The 18,983-nt window shown below is 41.9% G+C and overlaps 1 protein-coding gene across 1 annotated transcript in view; it reads right to left on the bottom strand.

Annotated features, from left to right (window-relative positions):
• The window catches only part of TBKBP1 (TBK1 binding protein 1), a 67,128-nt gene extending 56,244 nt beyond the window's left edge, over positions 1-10,884 (bottom strand). Inside the window, exons 1-2 of the mRNA XM_075845589.1 lie at positions 10,147-10,884; positions 665-760 (exon numbers count right to left, since the gene is read on the bottom strand). Of these exons, the coding sequence (XP_075701704.1) occupies positions 665-760; positions 10,147-10,383 (333 nt within the window). The 5' untranslated portion in view covers positions 10,384-10,884. The remainder of the gene's footprint in view (positions 1-664; positions 761-10,146) is intronic.
• Positions 10,885-18,983: the final 8,099 nt, after the last annotated feature.

Genomic DNA, 18,983 nt, shown 5'->3' with positions numbered 1-18,983 from the left:
TTTTTTCCAAGTGATTTTTTGGCAGAATATAACCTATATTTCTATTGCACAGGCGCTTCTTGGTCTATAACCTGTGGCGGTGCCAGGGTCTGGGCTGTCATGTGACCAGTCTAAGGTAAATCTGAAAGAGTCATTAGTGTCCTAACCTAACCACAATAGCAATATATATATATATATATATATATATATATATATATATATATATATATATAATATCATATCTGGTGATGCTTGAAATGGTTAGAGAAATATATATATTTTGGTTTACAAAGGAATTGCCACAGCTCGTATATTATATTGCATTCATTCTACTGTACGCATACCTTCTATTGTTTGTTACCTTAATATACTTTGTTTTTAGGAATCAAAGTGCAGTCACCTAGTGCCATTATTATGTAACTTGTCACTGCCATATTGTTGTTTTGCTCTTGAGAATCACCCCTAGGAGAGTGTGAAGGAGGTGGGTGTACGGTGCCATTTATGCAGTGTGTCATTATTACTATAAGTAGTTACTCTAGAAAGGAGCGAGGGGGTGGAATGAGATTTTATATACACATGAGTCATCAGGGTAGCAGAGCCAACAGAGATATATATATACATATATATAGCTTTGAAGGAGGGTGGGAGCTGTGCCAAGCAACAGTGAAGACTCTTCCCCACTCACCTCATGTTGGGAGACATCGTTGCGCAGCAGAGATCCCTCTTTAGTATCATAAGGTGAAAAGTTCTGTTCATCCCCAAATTCGGTGATAATTGGATACTGACGGTAGGAAGGGGGAAGAGAAAAAGTGACACAGGGTACATTATATTAGTCATGAAGAAAAGGATCTGCGACAAACGTCAATGACAATGTTCCTAAAATATGACATTTACTCCTATGAATAAGTAGTCTATGTAAGGTCATTGAATTTTCTATTTCATAATACACTGATGTCAGATTTTTCTTGAACTTAAAGGGAAGGTCTCATGATTTTTTTTTATTATTATTATTATTATATTGCTTTTAATATAATGTAAACAAAAATTTTATTTATTTGTGTTTTCACTTTCTACTTTTTAATGTATTCATACTTTTACTTCTCTATGGGTGTTGCCATTTTTTTTTCATCTCTGTATGTGTCGATTAACGACACATACAGAGATGGAATACGGCAGCTACAATGCATAGGAGTCAATGAACGGCAGCCATTCATTGCTTCTGCTATCTGGTCTGTAGTGCGTAGACGCAGGTCAGAGTTACACAGCAGAGAAGCCGGTTTTTAGGGCCATAGCAGGCACCATTATAAAGACCGGCTGCACTGCAGGTAAGGTGTGTTTCTCTGTATGTCCCTCTCTCTCTCACAGACCACCACTCTCGTGACCCCCGATGCCCCCCCCGACAGCCCCCCCCCTGTCGCTAGATGTATTGTCAGTGTGGACTGTGTGCGGAGCTAAGATGTAGTAGAGCTGAGTGTGTGTGTGTCTGTGTAGTAGAGCTGAGTGTGTGTGTCTGTGTAGTAGAGCTGAGTGTGTGTGTCTGTGTAGTAGAGCTGAGTGTGTGTGTCTGTGTAGTAGAGCTGAGTTTTTGTGTCTGTGTAGCTGAGCTGAGTGTGTGCGCTCGTGCAGCAGAGCTATGTGTGTGTAGTGTGCGCAGCAGAGCTGTTTTCTATTTTTGTGCAGCGGCGTATGCACGGGCGCCGCTGATACTTCACAGCTGCTTCTCAGCTGTTTTGAAGAATCAGCGGCGAGCACTCCCCATACACCACACACACAATTCCCCCTAAACAAAACGCATGTGTAAAAAAGCGCGTTGTATGTACTAGCAGCGCACTTTACCAATTATATAAATAAAAAGCGTAATCAAGCGTTTTATTATGTGGTTTTTGGCACATAAAATGCGCAAAAAAACGTGTAAAATACACGCCGTGTGAACCTGTCAAATTAAAAGTCATTCATTTCACTTTCATCATTGTAAGGGTATGTTCACACGCAATGTTTTCAGCCGTTTTTCGGGCCATAAACATCCCGAAAAACGGCTGAAAAATCGGAAGCAGAACGCCTACAAACATCTGCCCATTGGTTTCAATGAGAAATACGGCGTTCTGTTCCGACGGGGCATTTTTTACACGCCCGTTTTCCAAAAATGCCACGTAAAAAGACGCCCGCCAAAAAGAAGTGCATGTCACTTCTTGGGACGATTTTGGAGCCGTTTTTCATTGACTCTATAGAAAAACAGCTCCAAAAACAGGCGTAAAAGACGCCGCCAAAAACGAGAGTTTAATTAAAAAATGGCTGAAAATCAGGAGCTGTTTTCCCTTGGTTTAGTAAGCGTGTGAACATATCCTTAGCCTTTTGGTGTGTCCTATAGCTTCTGCCAGCTGCTGAATCCCACCCAAAATGGCAGCCGGCCACTGCTTAGCAATTTGAAGACACCTTTTCCTGGCTTGTAGGAGGGGGGGGGGTGAGATTCCCTCCCACATTTACAGCAGCTGTGAGTCAGGTTGCTTTGCCTTATTCACCTTGCTGTAATTCTGGGAAGTGCTCCCTCTGGTGGCCAACATAGGAAAACATGTCAAATTATTATTTAATTTTTAATACTTTCCACCATGTGGAAGAAAAAAAAATACAGCAAAAAAACGTAAAAACTATAATAGAAATAAGTAACTTACTTTAAAAAAATAAAGGTTTAATTTGCGACACATTCCCTTTAATATTACCTTATGGATATCCTCTTCATCAGTATCATCAATCATGTTGTGATGGTCGACACAACCCGTGATGAATTTGATCGCAAAATTGAATTCAGATATAGATATTAGACAACCATCAGCTGAAATAACGTCTGGCTGACAATTAAAATAGATAATGCCTCCATTAACATGTTAATCTTATGGAGGAGTTTGGAATGAGCGGCTGCCAAACACATCTGGCTCTGCTCATTCTGGAGTAGTCAAAAGAATCAGACAGAACCCCCCCCCCCCTCCCCCCGCAATCTAACCTGACTAGTTATATGGGATGTACTGCTGCGTAACAAGGCAGATCTGTTGTTTAGGACTCTAAGAAAGCTGGGTGACAACCCTTGAGCTGTAATGGTAGCCATGTTGACTGTTATCAAACACAGGAAAGGAACAGTTAGATAAATGTTTTATATTTACAGATGTATCATCTTTAACAACCTCCACAGACTATTATTTGACTTATTTATCATGAAACCACATACCAGTAAAATATTTGGGACTCTATTAATATAAATACTTATTTTCCACTATTCTAGACAAAAACGTATAAATAAAGATACCAGCATGCAATTATAGCAAAACATTTTAAAGCCATTTTCTAAGCTACAAAATAATATACTATCTGAACGACAATTCTCGTATGCCTGACCCGCAGCAATACAAAGAGTTTACAACTAGCTCTACATCCTTTTCCACTTCCTATTACTTAGAGGAAATTCAATGGGAAGAGAGCAGGAAATAGAGGAATTTGCGGTATTCACATATTTGCCCTGTATTTGCTTAAAGGGAACCTGTCACCAGCATTTTACCTATTGAACTCTATTCACCCCTCGCTGGCCGCTGCCGTCAATAGTTCATTGCCATAATCCCCTCCCCTAAAGTCCTTCTCCGACTGTAAATAGCGGTCTGCAAACATTTTGCGCCTTATATGGTTATAATGCTGCAGTCTTGTTCGTTACTCTTCTTATGCCTGCCCACTGCCGAAAACTGGCCTGCCCTGAATGCCAAAATCTCGTCTGAGATAGCGCGCATGCACCTGTCATGTCCCGACACCCTTCCCTGCTTCATCCGGGCCCCAAATCTAGTTACTGCACTATGGTGTTCCGTTGTGCGCACTCATCAGTACAAAATACGGATGCGCAAGTGCGGGATTTTGTGTGTGCTTTGGGAGGTGAAGAGCTGTCAATCAAAAGGAGGCGTGGTTAACTGAGAAAGGCTTGAGGAATGAACATTTGATTTTTTCCAAACTAAAATAGGACTCGTTTATGCTCTTTAGCATACGGCACGAGAACACTAAAAAATGTAATACTAAAGGTACAGAGCTGACTTAGAAGATAATTATAGGTTACATAAAAATGATTTTTCACCCCCTACCAGCAGGTATTGCTGGTTTAATAGGTAAAATGCTGGTGACAGGTTCCCTTTAGGCCAGGTTCCCATGGCCCAGATACGCTGCGTAAAAATCACGCAGCATATCCGACCTGGAACCCGCAGTGGTGGTGCGGTTTATTGGACGGAATTTCTGCTGCATAAAAAAGCCCTCATACTTACACCCCCCATCCTTTGACGTTCCCTCCGGCCTCTTACGATGACGCTGCATGCCATGTGACACTGCAGTCTGTAATTGGCTGCAGTAGTCACATGAGTTGAAACGTCATCCCAGTAGGCCGGACTCCAGGAAGAAGGAGGGAGTGCTGGGTAAGTTGTTTTTTTTTTCCGGAGTTGCGATTTTTGCTGTGTAATTACAAAACTTGGCTTTCTGCATGCTGATTTTGCATCCCCATTGAATTAAATGGGGAAAACCCGCAACAGAAAAGCAAGAAAAACGCATCATAAATTGACATGCTGCGGAATTAAATTCCGCATCACAGGTAAATTTATTAACGTTCATGCTGCATTTTTTTTTCGCAGCGTGGGCATGAGATTTACTAAATTTGCTCCACTTTGCTGCTACTGTAAATGCGGCGGAATTTTCGCACACAATTCCGATGCAGAAATTCCACAGCGTTTACGCTACGTGGGAAACCGGCCTTAAAGAGTTTCTCCACCTCAATGCATGTTTTGGAAGAACCGATTAAAGTCCCTTTTACACGGTAGTATTTATGTCAGTATGTTGCATCAATATTTGTAAGCCAAAACGAGGAGTGGAACAGAAACTGAGAAAAAGTGTAAAGGAAAGATTTGTACCTCTTCCATGTTTTGGACCCACTCCTGGTTTTTGCTTTCAAATACTGCTGCAAAATACTGCCGTGTTAAAGTGGCCCGATGCTCCACGGAATCGCTCGCAATTTGGTGTAATGCCGTAATTTTACTGTAAATTGCGTCTGTATCGCCTTGGAGCCCTTGCCTAATAATTGCTACAAAGTTGCTTTTCTCCTGTCGTGTCAGCATTGTTAATCCATCATATGAGACACATTAGTTGTAATACACTGGCAAACATAAACAGCTACAAGTTTAGGCTGGGTCTAGATTGTGACATTTTGAGTAAAATCATAGGATAATATGTATTCCTGGAAAATTTTCTAACTATGAAAGAGGTATTCCCAGAATCGACAACTCACACCTAGCCACAGGATAGGTCATAACTGACTGATCCCTGGGGGCTCCAGTGCTGGGATCACATCGGCGCTGTGTTCTGTTGTTTCCATTATTCCCAGAATTTGTATGGAGCGACAGCACGCTTGAACGACCGACGCGCTGTTCAATGTCCTCCTTACTGCGGTCGATCAGTTAGGAGAAACAGGATTCAGGACCCCTGTTCTCCTCATCTATGGGGTCCCATCTTGGCAGACAGATACACCCCCATAAGGCAATGCTCTTTGCAGTGCTGTATACCGGTGGAGCTAGATTTTAATATGCTCCGCTTAATGTACGGAGCCTGATATGAAAACTCTCATGAATGCAATTTACAACCTATACAGATGCTGAATCAGAAATGAATGCTGGAAGATTTAAATATATGGCACAGTCTGCAGAATTGTGACTGCAGATGTGGAGGAGAATGGGCAATAAGACGTGGTGGAACATAATTTTATAGGTTATATAAAAGATGAAAGGCGAACTAAGCTTTATAGGGTCATACACTTTTAGTAACAAACACTTAAAGAGGCTCTGTCACCAGATTTTGCAACCCCTATATGCTATTGCAGCAGATCGGCGCTGCAATGTAGATTACAGTAACGTTTTTATTTTAAAAAACGAGCATTTTTGGCCAAGTTATGACCATTTTTGTATTTATGCAAATGAGGCTTGCAAAAGTACAAGTGGGCGTGTTTAAAGTAAAAGTACAACTGGGCGTGTATTATGTGTGTACATCGGGGCGTTTTTACTTCTTTTACTAGCTGGGCGTTGGGAATGGGAGTGTATGATGCTGACGAATCAGCATCATCCACTTCTGTTCGTTAACACCCAGCTTCTGGCAGTGCAGACACACAGCGTGTTCTCGAGAGATCACGCTGTGACGTCACTTCCTGCCCCAAGTCCTGCATCCTGTGTCGGACGAGCGAGGAGGACACATCGGCAGCAGGCGACAGAGGATCCAGTTCATTCTGCAGCATTGGCGTTTGCAGGTAAGTAGCTACATCGACTTACCTGCAAACGCCGATGCTGCTGCAGAATCAACTGTAGCCTCTGGTGCCGATGTGTCCTCGCTCGTCCGACACGATGCAGGACCTGGGTCAGGAAGTGAGTGACGTCACAGCGTGATCTCTCGAGAACACGGTGTGTCTTTGCACTGCCAGAAGCTGGGCGTTGTTTAGAGAAGTGGATGATACTTCTATACGCAACGTCCAGCTAGTAAAAGAAGTAAACACGCCCCGATGTAACGAACACAATACACGCCCAGTTGTACTTTTACTGTAAACACGCCGAGTTGTACTTTTGCAAGCCTCATTTGCATAAATACAAAAATGGTCATAACTTGGCCAGAAATGCTCTTTTTAAAAAAATAAAAACGTTACTGTAATCTACATTGCAGCGCCGATCTGCTGCAATAGCAGATAGGGGTTGCAAAATCTGGTGACAGAGCCTCTTTAAGTAATTGATATCTAAGGCCCGATGCAGAGAGTCCCCGTGGCTCCCTACTACGGTGCCATGTGTACTCTGACTGCCATCATATGGAGCCGTATTAAGAGATTGTGTCCCCTAGAAGCAACATGGCAGGTAATACAGCATGCATAGTCTATGGGGCCCTCTCTGTATGTCTCTAATTTCATATGGAGGCATACAGCTTTTTTTTCTGTTGTATTCTGCATCAATTAGACAGACAAAAACCTCTATATGTCTCCATATAAAATTAGAGGCATATGGAGGTACTGTGGGCGCCATACACTTCTATGGTTGCTGTATTACAGGACTATAAAAAGTTTTTATAGCAACAAGATAACTTACTAAGATGGATTATGCTTAAAAATGCGGACAATAAGATCTTCAGAATGATTGTTTACCAGACATTTGTATGTAAATAATATGGCTGTGGGTGTCGTGTCACCCTGTTGTCCAGGGCCTCTGCTTATTTCTACACATGTATGAAGGCTCAGATCTGTGCATGCATGGAAACATAGACTGTGAACAACGGGGTTGTTATTGTATCAAGACCGCAGAGTCTGACATCATCTGGACAGGACAATAGTTGTGAAGATCTGATCAGCGGCATTTTTGGCTGTATGTTGTATAATTCTGTCGTGTCTGTGCCCTCTAGTAAGTGATGAAGCTGCAGTACCACTGAGTATTTCCATGTGATAGAGCAGAGCAGCTTGAAAGCTTTACTTTGTACATAGGCAGACAGATAAATAATCACTCCCTGGGCTATTAAATGCCCTACATAGCGTATAGTTTCCGTCTCCTTTACTGATTATTTTATGACCTGCTCTACGCCATCACGTTTTGTTCTATATCATTATTAACTGCTGAAATTGGAGGTCACTGTGGAATTTCTTATGTGGACTAACAATATAGTCGCTCTGCTGGGTAAAAAAAAAAAAAAATAATCATTATTAAAGGGGTCGTTTGAAATATAAAAAATAAAAAAGATGGCTGCTCTCTTCCAGAAAGTGACACTCTTATTGATGGGCTGTGTTTGGTATTGCAGTTCAATCCCATTCAAGAGAATAGGCAGTTTAGCTGCAATAACAGACACAGCCTATGGACAGGAGTGGCGCTGTTTCTGGAAGAAAGCAGTCATGTGTTTCTAATCTCATACAAACCCTTTAATAGTGCAGAAAGAAAAAGTTTCATCAGTAACCACTAGCTCTTGATTGTGAGGATGGTGCCATACTCTAAGTGTGGGTTTGAGGGAGTAGAACACCGATTGATAACCTGAATTTTCAGGTATTGGAGTTACCCTTTATTTTAGCAAGGCTCTGGTACATGACCCCTCATCTTAGACTATATCACACATAAATTAATAATTTGCATAAGATTAGAGCTCCACATAGGGTGTCGATTATACTCCGGTCCCGCAGTGTTTGTGCAGAAATATAGGGAAGCATCAGTGTACAACTAGGAACGCTCGTCCATCAGGACTAAGGAAGCAGGGACTGTAATGGGGATCATTCAGGTTGTCACCCAGCATTGGCAGAGTCAGGTAGCCAAGAAATTGTTGAACAGTTTTTTTTTTAAACAACTTGACAGATAAGGATGGCTCAAAGAATTATAGAAATGTTTGGACTTCTGAGGGAAGTGTTCTTTAGAATCTCATCCTATGGTTACTTTCACTTATTGATCTAGAAATTATATATATATATATATATATATATATATATATATATATATATATATATATATATATATGTTAAATGGTCCATTTTTTGGTTTTACTAGTATACTTTGACTATGACCATGTTAGCCGTCCTACAGTGTAGAGTAAGCAGTTCTCATATCAGTAATGTAATTGACCACGTAATAGTCACATACTGTACCTGTGTGGTTGTCTATTGCTTGACCTCTCACCCCATCATTGATTTAATATTTGCATGCCCCTTTCATCCTTCTACTTCCCATTACCATGAATAAACTATTTAGTAACCATATCCTATATATTATTATTTACATTGATGTAATCTGTCTTAATGACTATTTCTATGCTCTTGTAATAATCTTGCCCTAGTATTGGTAATATTATATAATCCCTCATCATATAATTTTCTTATATGTGCATGAAGTATCAAGTAGATAACAGGAAATATAATGACTTTGTTGTATGCATCGCTAATATATTACCTTTCACCCTAAAAGTGTTTCGTGTACATCACCGATATATATGTCCCTCACCATATTTTAGTGACTTAAGAAGGTTATATGATAAGGGATCATTGTAATATATTAGTTATGTACACAATTCAACTATGAGACGAGGGGAGTATGATAAATTCAAGACAGTATATTACCCCAAATCACAAGTCTACCTCATCAGGTTTTATTTTTGCTTTCCTCTGGATCAACATAGCAAGAAGATCTAACATTGAACTTGTGAAGTGTCTTGTATGTGTCTCTGATATATTACATGTTGCCCAAATTAATTATAGACAACACATTTTATTATATTACCCCCTTATCTTTTAAGTGTCTTGTGTACACTGACATATTACATCACCCTCATCAATTATCAGTAATCCACACAAGAAAGCAATGTGATAATGCAGTCATGCAATAATAATGTCATATACCAGGGACATGAAATCCCTGGACAACTTAGTGTCTAGAGTATGAATCAGATATAGTAATTCCTGACCCGATTAGGATGAGAAACATGTAATACACCAATTATAAAAGGAAGATACTAATAAGATGAGAGCAAATCTAACGGTCGTGTGTATATCACGAGATATTACACTAACTTACAACTTCTAAGTGTCTTGAGTATTTAGCTGATAACAAGTTGCCTCAACATGTCACTTTTCTGTGTCCATCTATTACATTACCGCTCATCTTATACTTTCCTTGTGTAAAACATTGATATATTATAAATCACACATTGTAGCAGTGATAGACATATGAAAGTGCTGAGTAGGGATCATGTAATAAATCAGTCATGTACACAAGTCATATAAGATGAGGGGTAATATAATACATAAGTGATACACGCAAACATGTTATTTTCATTACCTTACCTTATAATCACCTTGTGCGTGTTACTGATACATGTTATTATATGTTACATAATCCCTTACCCTATATCACTCAATTGCAATAATGCGACATGTATATAGAAATGAGAAATATATATATCTTGATTGTTACTGTAGCATAACTGATGGATGAGATGTGATGTATTGAATCTAACTCTATCTCTAATCTCTTCACTTACACGACCTCTACACCAGTTTTAACCTGTGAATTTTGGAATAAGATTTTTGCCTTCCTGTACTACCCTATATCTTTTTACTCTCTATGAAATGCCATAATTTAGTGGAAAGCTGTATATGCCCACCTTGATCTCATAGACTTTGAGTTTTCTGCGCAGTGTTGCATTCTCTCTCTCCAGGGCACTGAGCCGCTCCTTGATGTCACCATATGCAGTTATTAAAGCAAAATGTGAAGCGGAACACATGTCCCCTGACTGGTCAGTGTTGGGACTGTCCACCCAGTCGTCGTCTTCCTCCTCGTCCTCTTGCGCCAATGTCTCCTGAGCAATGATGCTGATGTCATCACCAAACACTGAGTCCATGTCCAGGTGCAGGGATAGAAGCCAAGTGGCGTGGATCCCTCTGCACTCGGCGCCCTGTGAGGACGGCAGCGTTACTCTGGACGTGTCCCACAAACAAGGGGCGTCCACTGTCGCAGGAAGTTATGGACGCCGCCGTCCAGGGTCTTGGGCACAGCAGATAGCGAGTACTCACGACAACTTCTGTGCATACGTTGGGCAACGCAATATATCCTAGAAAGCTTGAGCTTGGCTGCAAAATGGCCAAAGGGTCAACTCCTCTATGGTGCCCTATTGCACATGTAAAAGCTGGGGGCCTGATGTTGTCTGGAAAAAAGACATGGAAGGCTGTGGAGCAAATGATGTTATATAAATTGCATATCTTACATTCTCCACTTTCATCAATATCCAGGAAGCTGTCCTGTCTCGCCGCACTGGTCCATTTCGCTTGTTATGATAAGGTCTGGCTGGTATTGTCCTGCTGTATCACCATGCTCCCTCCTCCTCTTCCCAGAGACCTCCTCTTTTCCTCTCCATTCAGTCTGCATACCCCGTGACACAATGACATCAGTTCCTCTGAATCACCGGCTCAGGGATCTTGAAAGACACTGTGCAGCCAGCTCTGGGATGCAAGGAGCTCACTAAGATGCTGTGCTGCTACATCCCAGCTAGATTGCTGCATATGACGTGGAGTGCTGAAGATGCAATATCAGTTGAACCAAAGCAGATATATACTCTGTGCATTAGAAAGTTATATACAATGCCCGATCTATTTACGTCTTTACTTATTCTTTCACTTAAATGCTTCATACATAAGATGCGTGGGATGTGATTTTGATGCAACCCACTGTATGTTTCGCCGACTTAAATTCAATGTCCATATATATATATATATATATATATATATATATATATATATATATATATATATATATAGTGAAGTCACATTATTACGACCACCTCCTACTTTCGACGTCGGCAGCAGGTAGCCCATGAAGGAAATTATGTGTTGTGGGCTGGCTGGTATATGAAGTGTGTGATAGGCTGTCTGATCACATATCAGTCGTTGTTGCCATGGGTAAAAGGGACGATTTATCAGAGTTGCAAAAAGGGATGATTATTGGCTTTCGGGCCAAGGGTGGCGGTATTTCTCACACAGCGCAGTTTGTGAACTGTTCGCGTGTGGCTGTGGTAAAAGTGTATCGTGGGTGGAGAAATGGCACCATTGGGAATAACTGACGTGAAAACTGCAGAGCACCACGTGCCATTGACGTGAGAGGTGAACGTCTGCTACGAAGATGAGCGAGGGCTGAACGATCCGCTACAGTGGAGCAGCTCACCATGAAAATCAACCAGGGGGCTACCAGACGTGTCTAAAAAAATAACAGTTCAGCGAACCCTACTGTGTATGGGGCTCCGAAGCAGACGGATGGTCACTGCTCCTATGCTAACAAAAGTGCATCGAAAAAAAAAAAGGCTGCAATTTGCACGGCAGTATTGGAATTGAACCACCAACGACCAATAATTGGCAAAGGGTTGCCTTCTCCGATGAGTCACATTTTCTGCTTCATCCAACGGATGGACGTTGGCATGTCAGGCGAGAAACATCAGAGAACAACCACCCTGCAACCATTGCTGGAAGAACACAAGCTGGTGGCGGCAGCGTTATGGTCTGGGGACTTTTTCCATGACATTCTCTGGGCCCACTCATCCATGTGGAAGACACTCTGAACCAATTTGAGTATGAATCCATCGTTACCAATCCATCGTTGCCCTTCCTTCCTTCCTTCTCTTCTCTTCCTTCCTTATCTTCCAGCAAGACAATGCTACGTGTCACACAGCTAGAAATGTCCGTCAGTGGTTGGAAGGGCACGACCAAGACTTCCAAGTACTTCCCTGGTCCCTAATTCACCAGACTTGAACCCAATTGAGCATCTGTGGGACCACCTCGATCGTCTTGTTTGCTCTATGGATCCTCCCCCACGCACCCTCCATCAAATGTGCAATGCACTGCAGTCAGCATGGCTCCAGATACCTGAGATAACCTACCAGCACCTTATTGAGTCACCCCCAGCTCATCTAGCTGCTGTCCGTGCTACACACGGCGGTTACTCTGGATATTAGCTGGTGGTCATAAAAATGTGACTCGACTGTATTTAGCAGGTTGCAGTAGAACCCAGAGAGTCTGCAGTGCAATAGAGCGCAATCGCTGGGGCTCACAAAGTGACTGTCTCAAACATGGTATGTTCACATTTTCCAATGTGTGTTTATAGGTTATGTACACCAATTATTATTGCTTCAGAGCATCTAGAATGAAAAATAAAGCAACTTTTCAAACAGTCTTGATTAAAAATGTTCTATCGTTTCATATTTACAGCTCCTATGCAGACCTATGGTAACAGACAACACACAAACGCTTTGTAGCCTGATCCTTTAGCCATACTTGTTTTTAGCTGGCCCCTACTTGCTAACCTACCAAATATATATTAGCGAGAAGTAGCGGGTGGATGGAAGGGAGTATGACTGCAGGATCAAGACTTCACAAGGTTTATCTGTTGTTTGTTACCATAGAGACACATAGGTCTGCAGAGGAGCTGTAGATACAACATTTTTAATCAAGACCATTTCCAAAGTTGCATCAGTTTTTCATTTTGGATGCATTGCAACTGTTTTGTTTTTTTAATGCTCAAAAAAAAATAAAAATGTACATAGCCTTTACAGGCTTAAGTACACCTTTTGAAAGATTTTTTTTAATAAAGCTGTATATAAGTGTGATTGGAGAAACAATTTAAATTCCTTTTTATTAAAAATAATTTTTACTTTTTGAGATACAGCTGCTTTGTTTTCGCTCATGCGCTGAAACCTGTATCCGTCAGGTCTAGCGGGTCCTGCGTGTCTGTTCATAACTTACAGTAGATGTGATCGATTACAGGTGTATCATGCGTGACCCTCTTTCACTGATCCCGTCAGTTCCACAGACCTGATGGATTCAGGTCTTAGCACACGATACAGCTGCTCTGTATACAGAATACAAAGCAGCTATATATCAAAAAGTAAAAATATTTTTTAATAAAAAGTATTTTGAAAGTTGCACCAATCACACTCCTAGACTATCTATCTATCAAAATGATTTTAAATGTGTATATAGCCTTTAAATATAGAACGTTTAGTAACTTTGTAAATACATTACATTTCAATTCAGTTGTTTGAAAACAGTCAACAGCAACATCCCTGACCGTTTAGCTGAGCTCATATATGGAACAGTTAGTTGAGACAATGGATGGTGCAAATTACTAGCAGCCTCTGAGGCAACAAGGAATGCTGGGAGAGTTCAGCCCTGAAAGCTGCCGAAAAGTAAATGCAGCTTCAGTCTATAATACAGGCAGAGATTCAAGATAAGAAATGTCTTTACAAAGTTCCTAAGTATTTTATGTAGATACGTTCTATATATAAACTGAAGGATTAAAGGTGAACACATGCTTTAACCTGTGCATGCTTTTGTAGTGTGGGATGAAGCGGACATGACAATGGGCAGTCTATAGAACTGTTGCCCTGTTTAGATTAGAAAGCATTTCTCAGTGCTGCAAGGCACAGATTTAACAATTTAGCCACTGTACTGCCCATAAATCATTTTTGCTGTCATAATATTGGTTAAAATCAATAGGAGAATAACAACAGTTCTAGTGTCCTGCTGCCTATGTACTCAGGAATACCAATGAAGAGCACATAGAAAATATGATTTATATACAGTTGCCTGCCAAAGAAGGAGGGGTAAATCAAAAGGAACAACTGGAACTAACGATCACGTTCAACTTAGAGTCCGGGTTCTCATGTAGCGAAATTTCGGCAGCATTTACATTAGCAGCAAAGTGGATGATATTTTGAAAATCTCATGTCCACGCAGCAGAAAAAAAAATGTAGCGAAAATGTTCATAAATTGACCTGCGGTGCGAAATTTAAACCCGTAGCATGTCAATTTATGCTACGTTTTCGTGGCTTCTCAATTGCGGGTTTTTCCCATTAAATTAAATGGGGATGCAAAACCTCCAACAGAACAGATAACCAAATGTTTTGCGACACAATTGCAGTGATTCCGCTGCAACAATCGTAACTAATTTTTATTTTTTTGTTAGAAGCATGGCGTTCTGAGTAAGTATAAATCTTTTTTCTCCAGTCTGGCCTGGCTGCAGCGGTCACATGGGCAGCTGCGTCATCCAGGGAGGCCAGACCCCAAAGGAGGGACATGTCACCATGACAACGGGCACGGCAAGTATGGAAGTTGTTGTTTTGTTTTTTTTCCAGAAATTCCACCCAAAAAAAAATAAATGAAAATCACACCAATGTGGTGCGGTTTTTCGGACGGAATGTGCTGTGGGTTCCAGGTCAGATACGCTGCGTAGTTTTTACGCAGCATATCCGAACCGTGGGAACCCGGCTATATGGTAACACCTGAAAATCACCCATATGTATCTGTTGAACTCATTCCCAAAATATGGACAGCTGGAGCAAATACTGTAGCATTCTTTGGAATTAAGGAGAGAATTTTCACTTGTGCCAGGTTAAAAAATAAAACTATTTGAAAGGCTATAATAAACCTTTGAAAGTGAGATATATGTGGCCAATTTTTGAAATAACTCGTTAAGCCCCTTTAAAGACCAAGGAGCTCTCCAAACAGGTCTGTTGTGGAAAAGTATAGATCAGGTTTGGGTTATAAAAAAAAAAAAATATCCCAAACTTTGAACATCCCACGGAGCATTAAATCCATAATAACAAAATGGAAAGAATATGGAACAACTACAAACCGGACAAGCGAAAGTGCCCTCCAAAAATGACTCTAAACATACTGATGGAGCTACACTGGAGTGGTTTAAGGGGAAACATTTAAATGTCTTGGAATAGCAGAGTCAAAGTCCAGATGTTAATTCAATTGAGAATCTGTGGCATGACTTGAAGACACTGTACACCAACACAACCCATCTAGGTTGAGTTTGAGCAGTTTTGCCCAGAATGGGCAAAAATCCCAGAATAGATGTGCTAAGCTAATGGAGACATAACCCAAGAGACTTACATCTGTAATACTGTGTTATTTTACCCTGACATACGTGCACACACACTAATTACGTCCGTAATTGACGGACGTATTTCGGCCGCAAGTACTGGACCGAACACTACGCAGGGAGCCGGGCTCCTAGCATCATACTTATGTACGATGCTAGGAGTCCCTGCCTCTCCATGGAACTACTGTCCCGTACTGTAATCATGTTTTCAGTACGGGACAGTTGTCCTGCAGCGAGGCAGGGACTCCTAGCATCGTACATAAGTATGATGCTAGGAGCCCGGCTCCCTGCACTGTGTTCGGTCCGGTACTTGCGGCCGAAATACGTTGGTCAATTACGGACGTAATTAGTGTGTGTGCACATACCCTGAAAGGGACAATCTAGGTTTCAAGGGCACTGTTGCTCACTGGCAGCAGCAGGATAACGGTGCTCTATGCATTCAGTTGAAGAACTAAGCAATATGGAATAAACAGACACCATCAGACTGGCATCTTCTACTTTATTAGTCTGACCGCATCTGGCAAAATGATCCTCCTAACACTGGCGAGGACTGAACATACAAATCTTACCTTTAAAGGGGTTGTCCGAGATTTTTTTCATACATTTACAACCACATTGCACATATTTACAATTTCTTAATATACTTAGGCCTCATGCACACGACCGTGTTCGGTCCGTGATATACGGTCCGCATGTCGGCCGCATGTCCCGGACCGAACACAGTGCAGGGAGTCGGGCTCCTAGCATCACACTTATCTATGACGATAGGGGTCACTGCCTGTCCGCGGAACTACTGTCCCGTACTGTAATCATGTTTTAGTGTGTGACAGTAGTTACGTGGATAGGCAGTGACACCTAGCGTCATAGATAAGTATGATGCTAGGAGCCCGGCTCCCTGTACTTTGTACGGTCCGGGACAAGCGGCCGACATGCGGACCGTATATCACGGACCGAACACGGTCGTGTGCATCAGGCCTTACCCTGCAATCATGCTTCTATTCTCCACTCTGGCTGCTTTTTCCTGCTCATCATATGAGCTCCGACGTCACGTTTTCAGCCTCCTCCACTGTCGTGTCGTATACCCATTACATGGTCTCGGACCAGAGATCTCAGAGGGTATACGACACGTCACTGGTGACGTGTCTTTCTGCGGGTGCTGGTTCTTTAGTGCCCGCCCTGCCTATGTAGTTGATCACTGTGAGCACGCCTGTGCGTGTTCACAGTGAACAAGGACGGCTCCTGCAAAACACAGCCCCTTATAGGTAGTGACACACAGCCACTTGTAGATACCCCCCCACAAACACCCCCCGCCTTTATGTACATAGCGCCACTGTGGCCGGTGATTCCGGTCCAGAACGGATCGCTTGATGTCTCTGTCCATATATGGACAGAGACATCAAGCGAAGCGTCCAGGAGCGGAATCCACGACCACAGTGGGATTCCACTCCTTCGGTGAGGTACAATAGCGCTAGGTACAGGTGGGGGAGGGGGTGTGTGACATCTATGGAGGTGGGGGATGACATCTACGGAGGTGTTTGTGTGCACAAAAAAAAAAGAAGAATGTCAGCAAGGAAACACAAGTACAGTGAAGAATGTCAGCAGGGACGAGCAAGGACAGCACAAATTAACTCTTGGTAGGATCTACATGCACTCTCATTACAGCCTGCAATGCATGCAGGGAAAATAAGTATTATCAGAAGGAAACATCAACAAACTGGACCTGGAGTACATGTAAACAAACGGCGCTAAATTCACAGAGGATATGTGATAAGTGGATTTTTTTTTTTATTTTTTTTTTAAATACTGCTTTATTTATGTTGTCTGTATAGGGGGAAATGTATGAAACACTTTTTGAAAATATGATGGTATCTCGGAGAACCACTTTAACTTTTGAGGTTCATATGATTGTTGGCCAGAGACCACCCCAGAGGTATGCTTTATTTAAATGGCTGCATGTAATACTACATATCCCCTGTAGGGAAGATGTGCAGCTGACCGCAACTTCTCTTAGGAAACCAGCTGTTTTCCAGGGAGCCTTGGGAGCTGATTGACGTGGTGTCTAATATTAAGTGACTTATCTATAATGATATTTAAAGGGAAGCATAATTTAACAACCAGTCAGATTGGATACGATGCTAAGACAGAACCCCTGTCACCCCCACAGTGTATATTCCTCTACACATCTGAGTAATGGGAATCCAGGGACTCCTAGCATCATAAAATGTCTGATACCAGGAGTCCCATTCACCTATACAGAGGTTGGGCCAGGAAATCCAGCCGACACTCGGACCCTTTTTCATGACCCGATCTCGGTAGTGTGCAAGAGCTTTAGAGCATAACAAAATCAAAATGCGACCGTAATAGCTGCTAGACTAAGGCTACATTCACATGCAGTGGATTTACAGCAGAAAACTTCCAACCACAAATCCACACCAAAATAAACCACCACTATACTTACCTCTCCTGCCATTCCCTGTACACCCGGCCTCAAGCGATTATACGGAATGACACATCATGGCTGGATTAAATTTAAATGGTGAAAATTCGCAATAAATCTGTACACTTTTTGCAGTAGACATTAAAAAAAATCTGCCCCACAGGTCAATTTCTGCACCATGTGGATGAGATTTGTTTAAATCTGATCCACTTTGCTGCAGATTTCTCATCTGAAATCCTCTACGTGTAAGGGCTTGTCCACACAACGGAATTGTTGCGTATTTTCCATCCGGAATGGGGGACGGAAAATAAGCAGAATACAGTAGCAGCAAAGTGGGTGAGGTATAACAAATCTCATCCACACGCTGCGTACTAATTCAGACCAGAAATAGACCTGCGGTGCGTATTTCTCATACCGCATCATGTCAGTTCATGCTGTGGAAAGTGACTGAAAATCCACACCGTTTTCTGCAGTAAAAAAAAATGCTAGTTTTAATGGAAACGCTGCAGAAATTTTCTGCAGCAATTCCGTTACGTGAGGACAAGCCCTAAATGTAACCTAAATCAGCCAAGCACGGATCAGCTCATGGTTAGGGCAGCTGCAAGAAGGAATTTTCCTACATGGGAAACATCTTTTTAAAGAGAACCTGTCACCTGCACAAAAAAACTGAAGCTGACATCTCGGTTGGATTGCAGGCGCCTCAGATTCTGCTTTTTATTTTTTTCTTCTAGCCCCCACCGTTGCCGAGACATCGGGGCCATTAGTTTTGGTGCCTGATATGCAAATAAGGCCTTTGACTGTCAAGTGGGCGGTTACCCTTTATCAAGTGACAGGTGTTACCCGCCCACTTGACAGTCACTTAATAAAGGGTAACCGCCCACTTGGCAGTCAAAGGCCTTATTTGCATATCGAGCACCAAAACGAACGGTCCTGATATCTCAGCAACGGTGGGGGCTAGAAGAAAAAAAAAATTAAAAAGCAGCAGAATCTATGAGGCGTCTGCAATCTAACAGATTACTGCAGTTTTTTGGGCAGGTGACAGGTCCTCTTTAAATACAATAAATAATTTGGACTGAAACCTGATAAAGCCAGTGTTTTAGGAAATGTCCTTCAAATATCCATCTTCTTTA

Source organism: Rhinoderma darwinii, chromosome 13 (assembly GCF_050947455.1).
Source record: "Rhinoderma darwinii isolate aRhiDar2 chromosome 13, aRhiDar2.hap1, whole genome shotgun sequence".
In the NCBI taxonomy this organism is placed as follows: domain Eukaryota; kingdom Metazoa; phylum Chordata; class Amphibia; order Anura; family Rhinodermatidae; genus Rhinoderma; species Rhinoderma darwinii.
The sequence above is the reverse complement of the archived record's forward strand: the minus strand, read 5'-3'. Positions and strand labels throughout refer to the sequence as shown.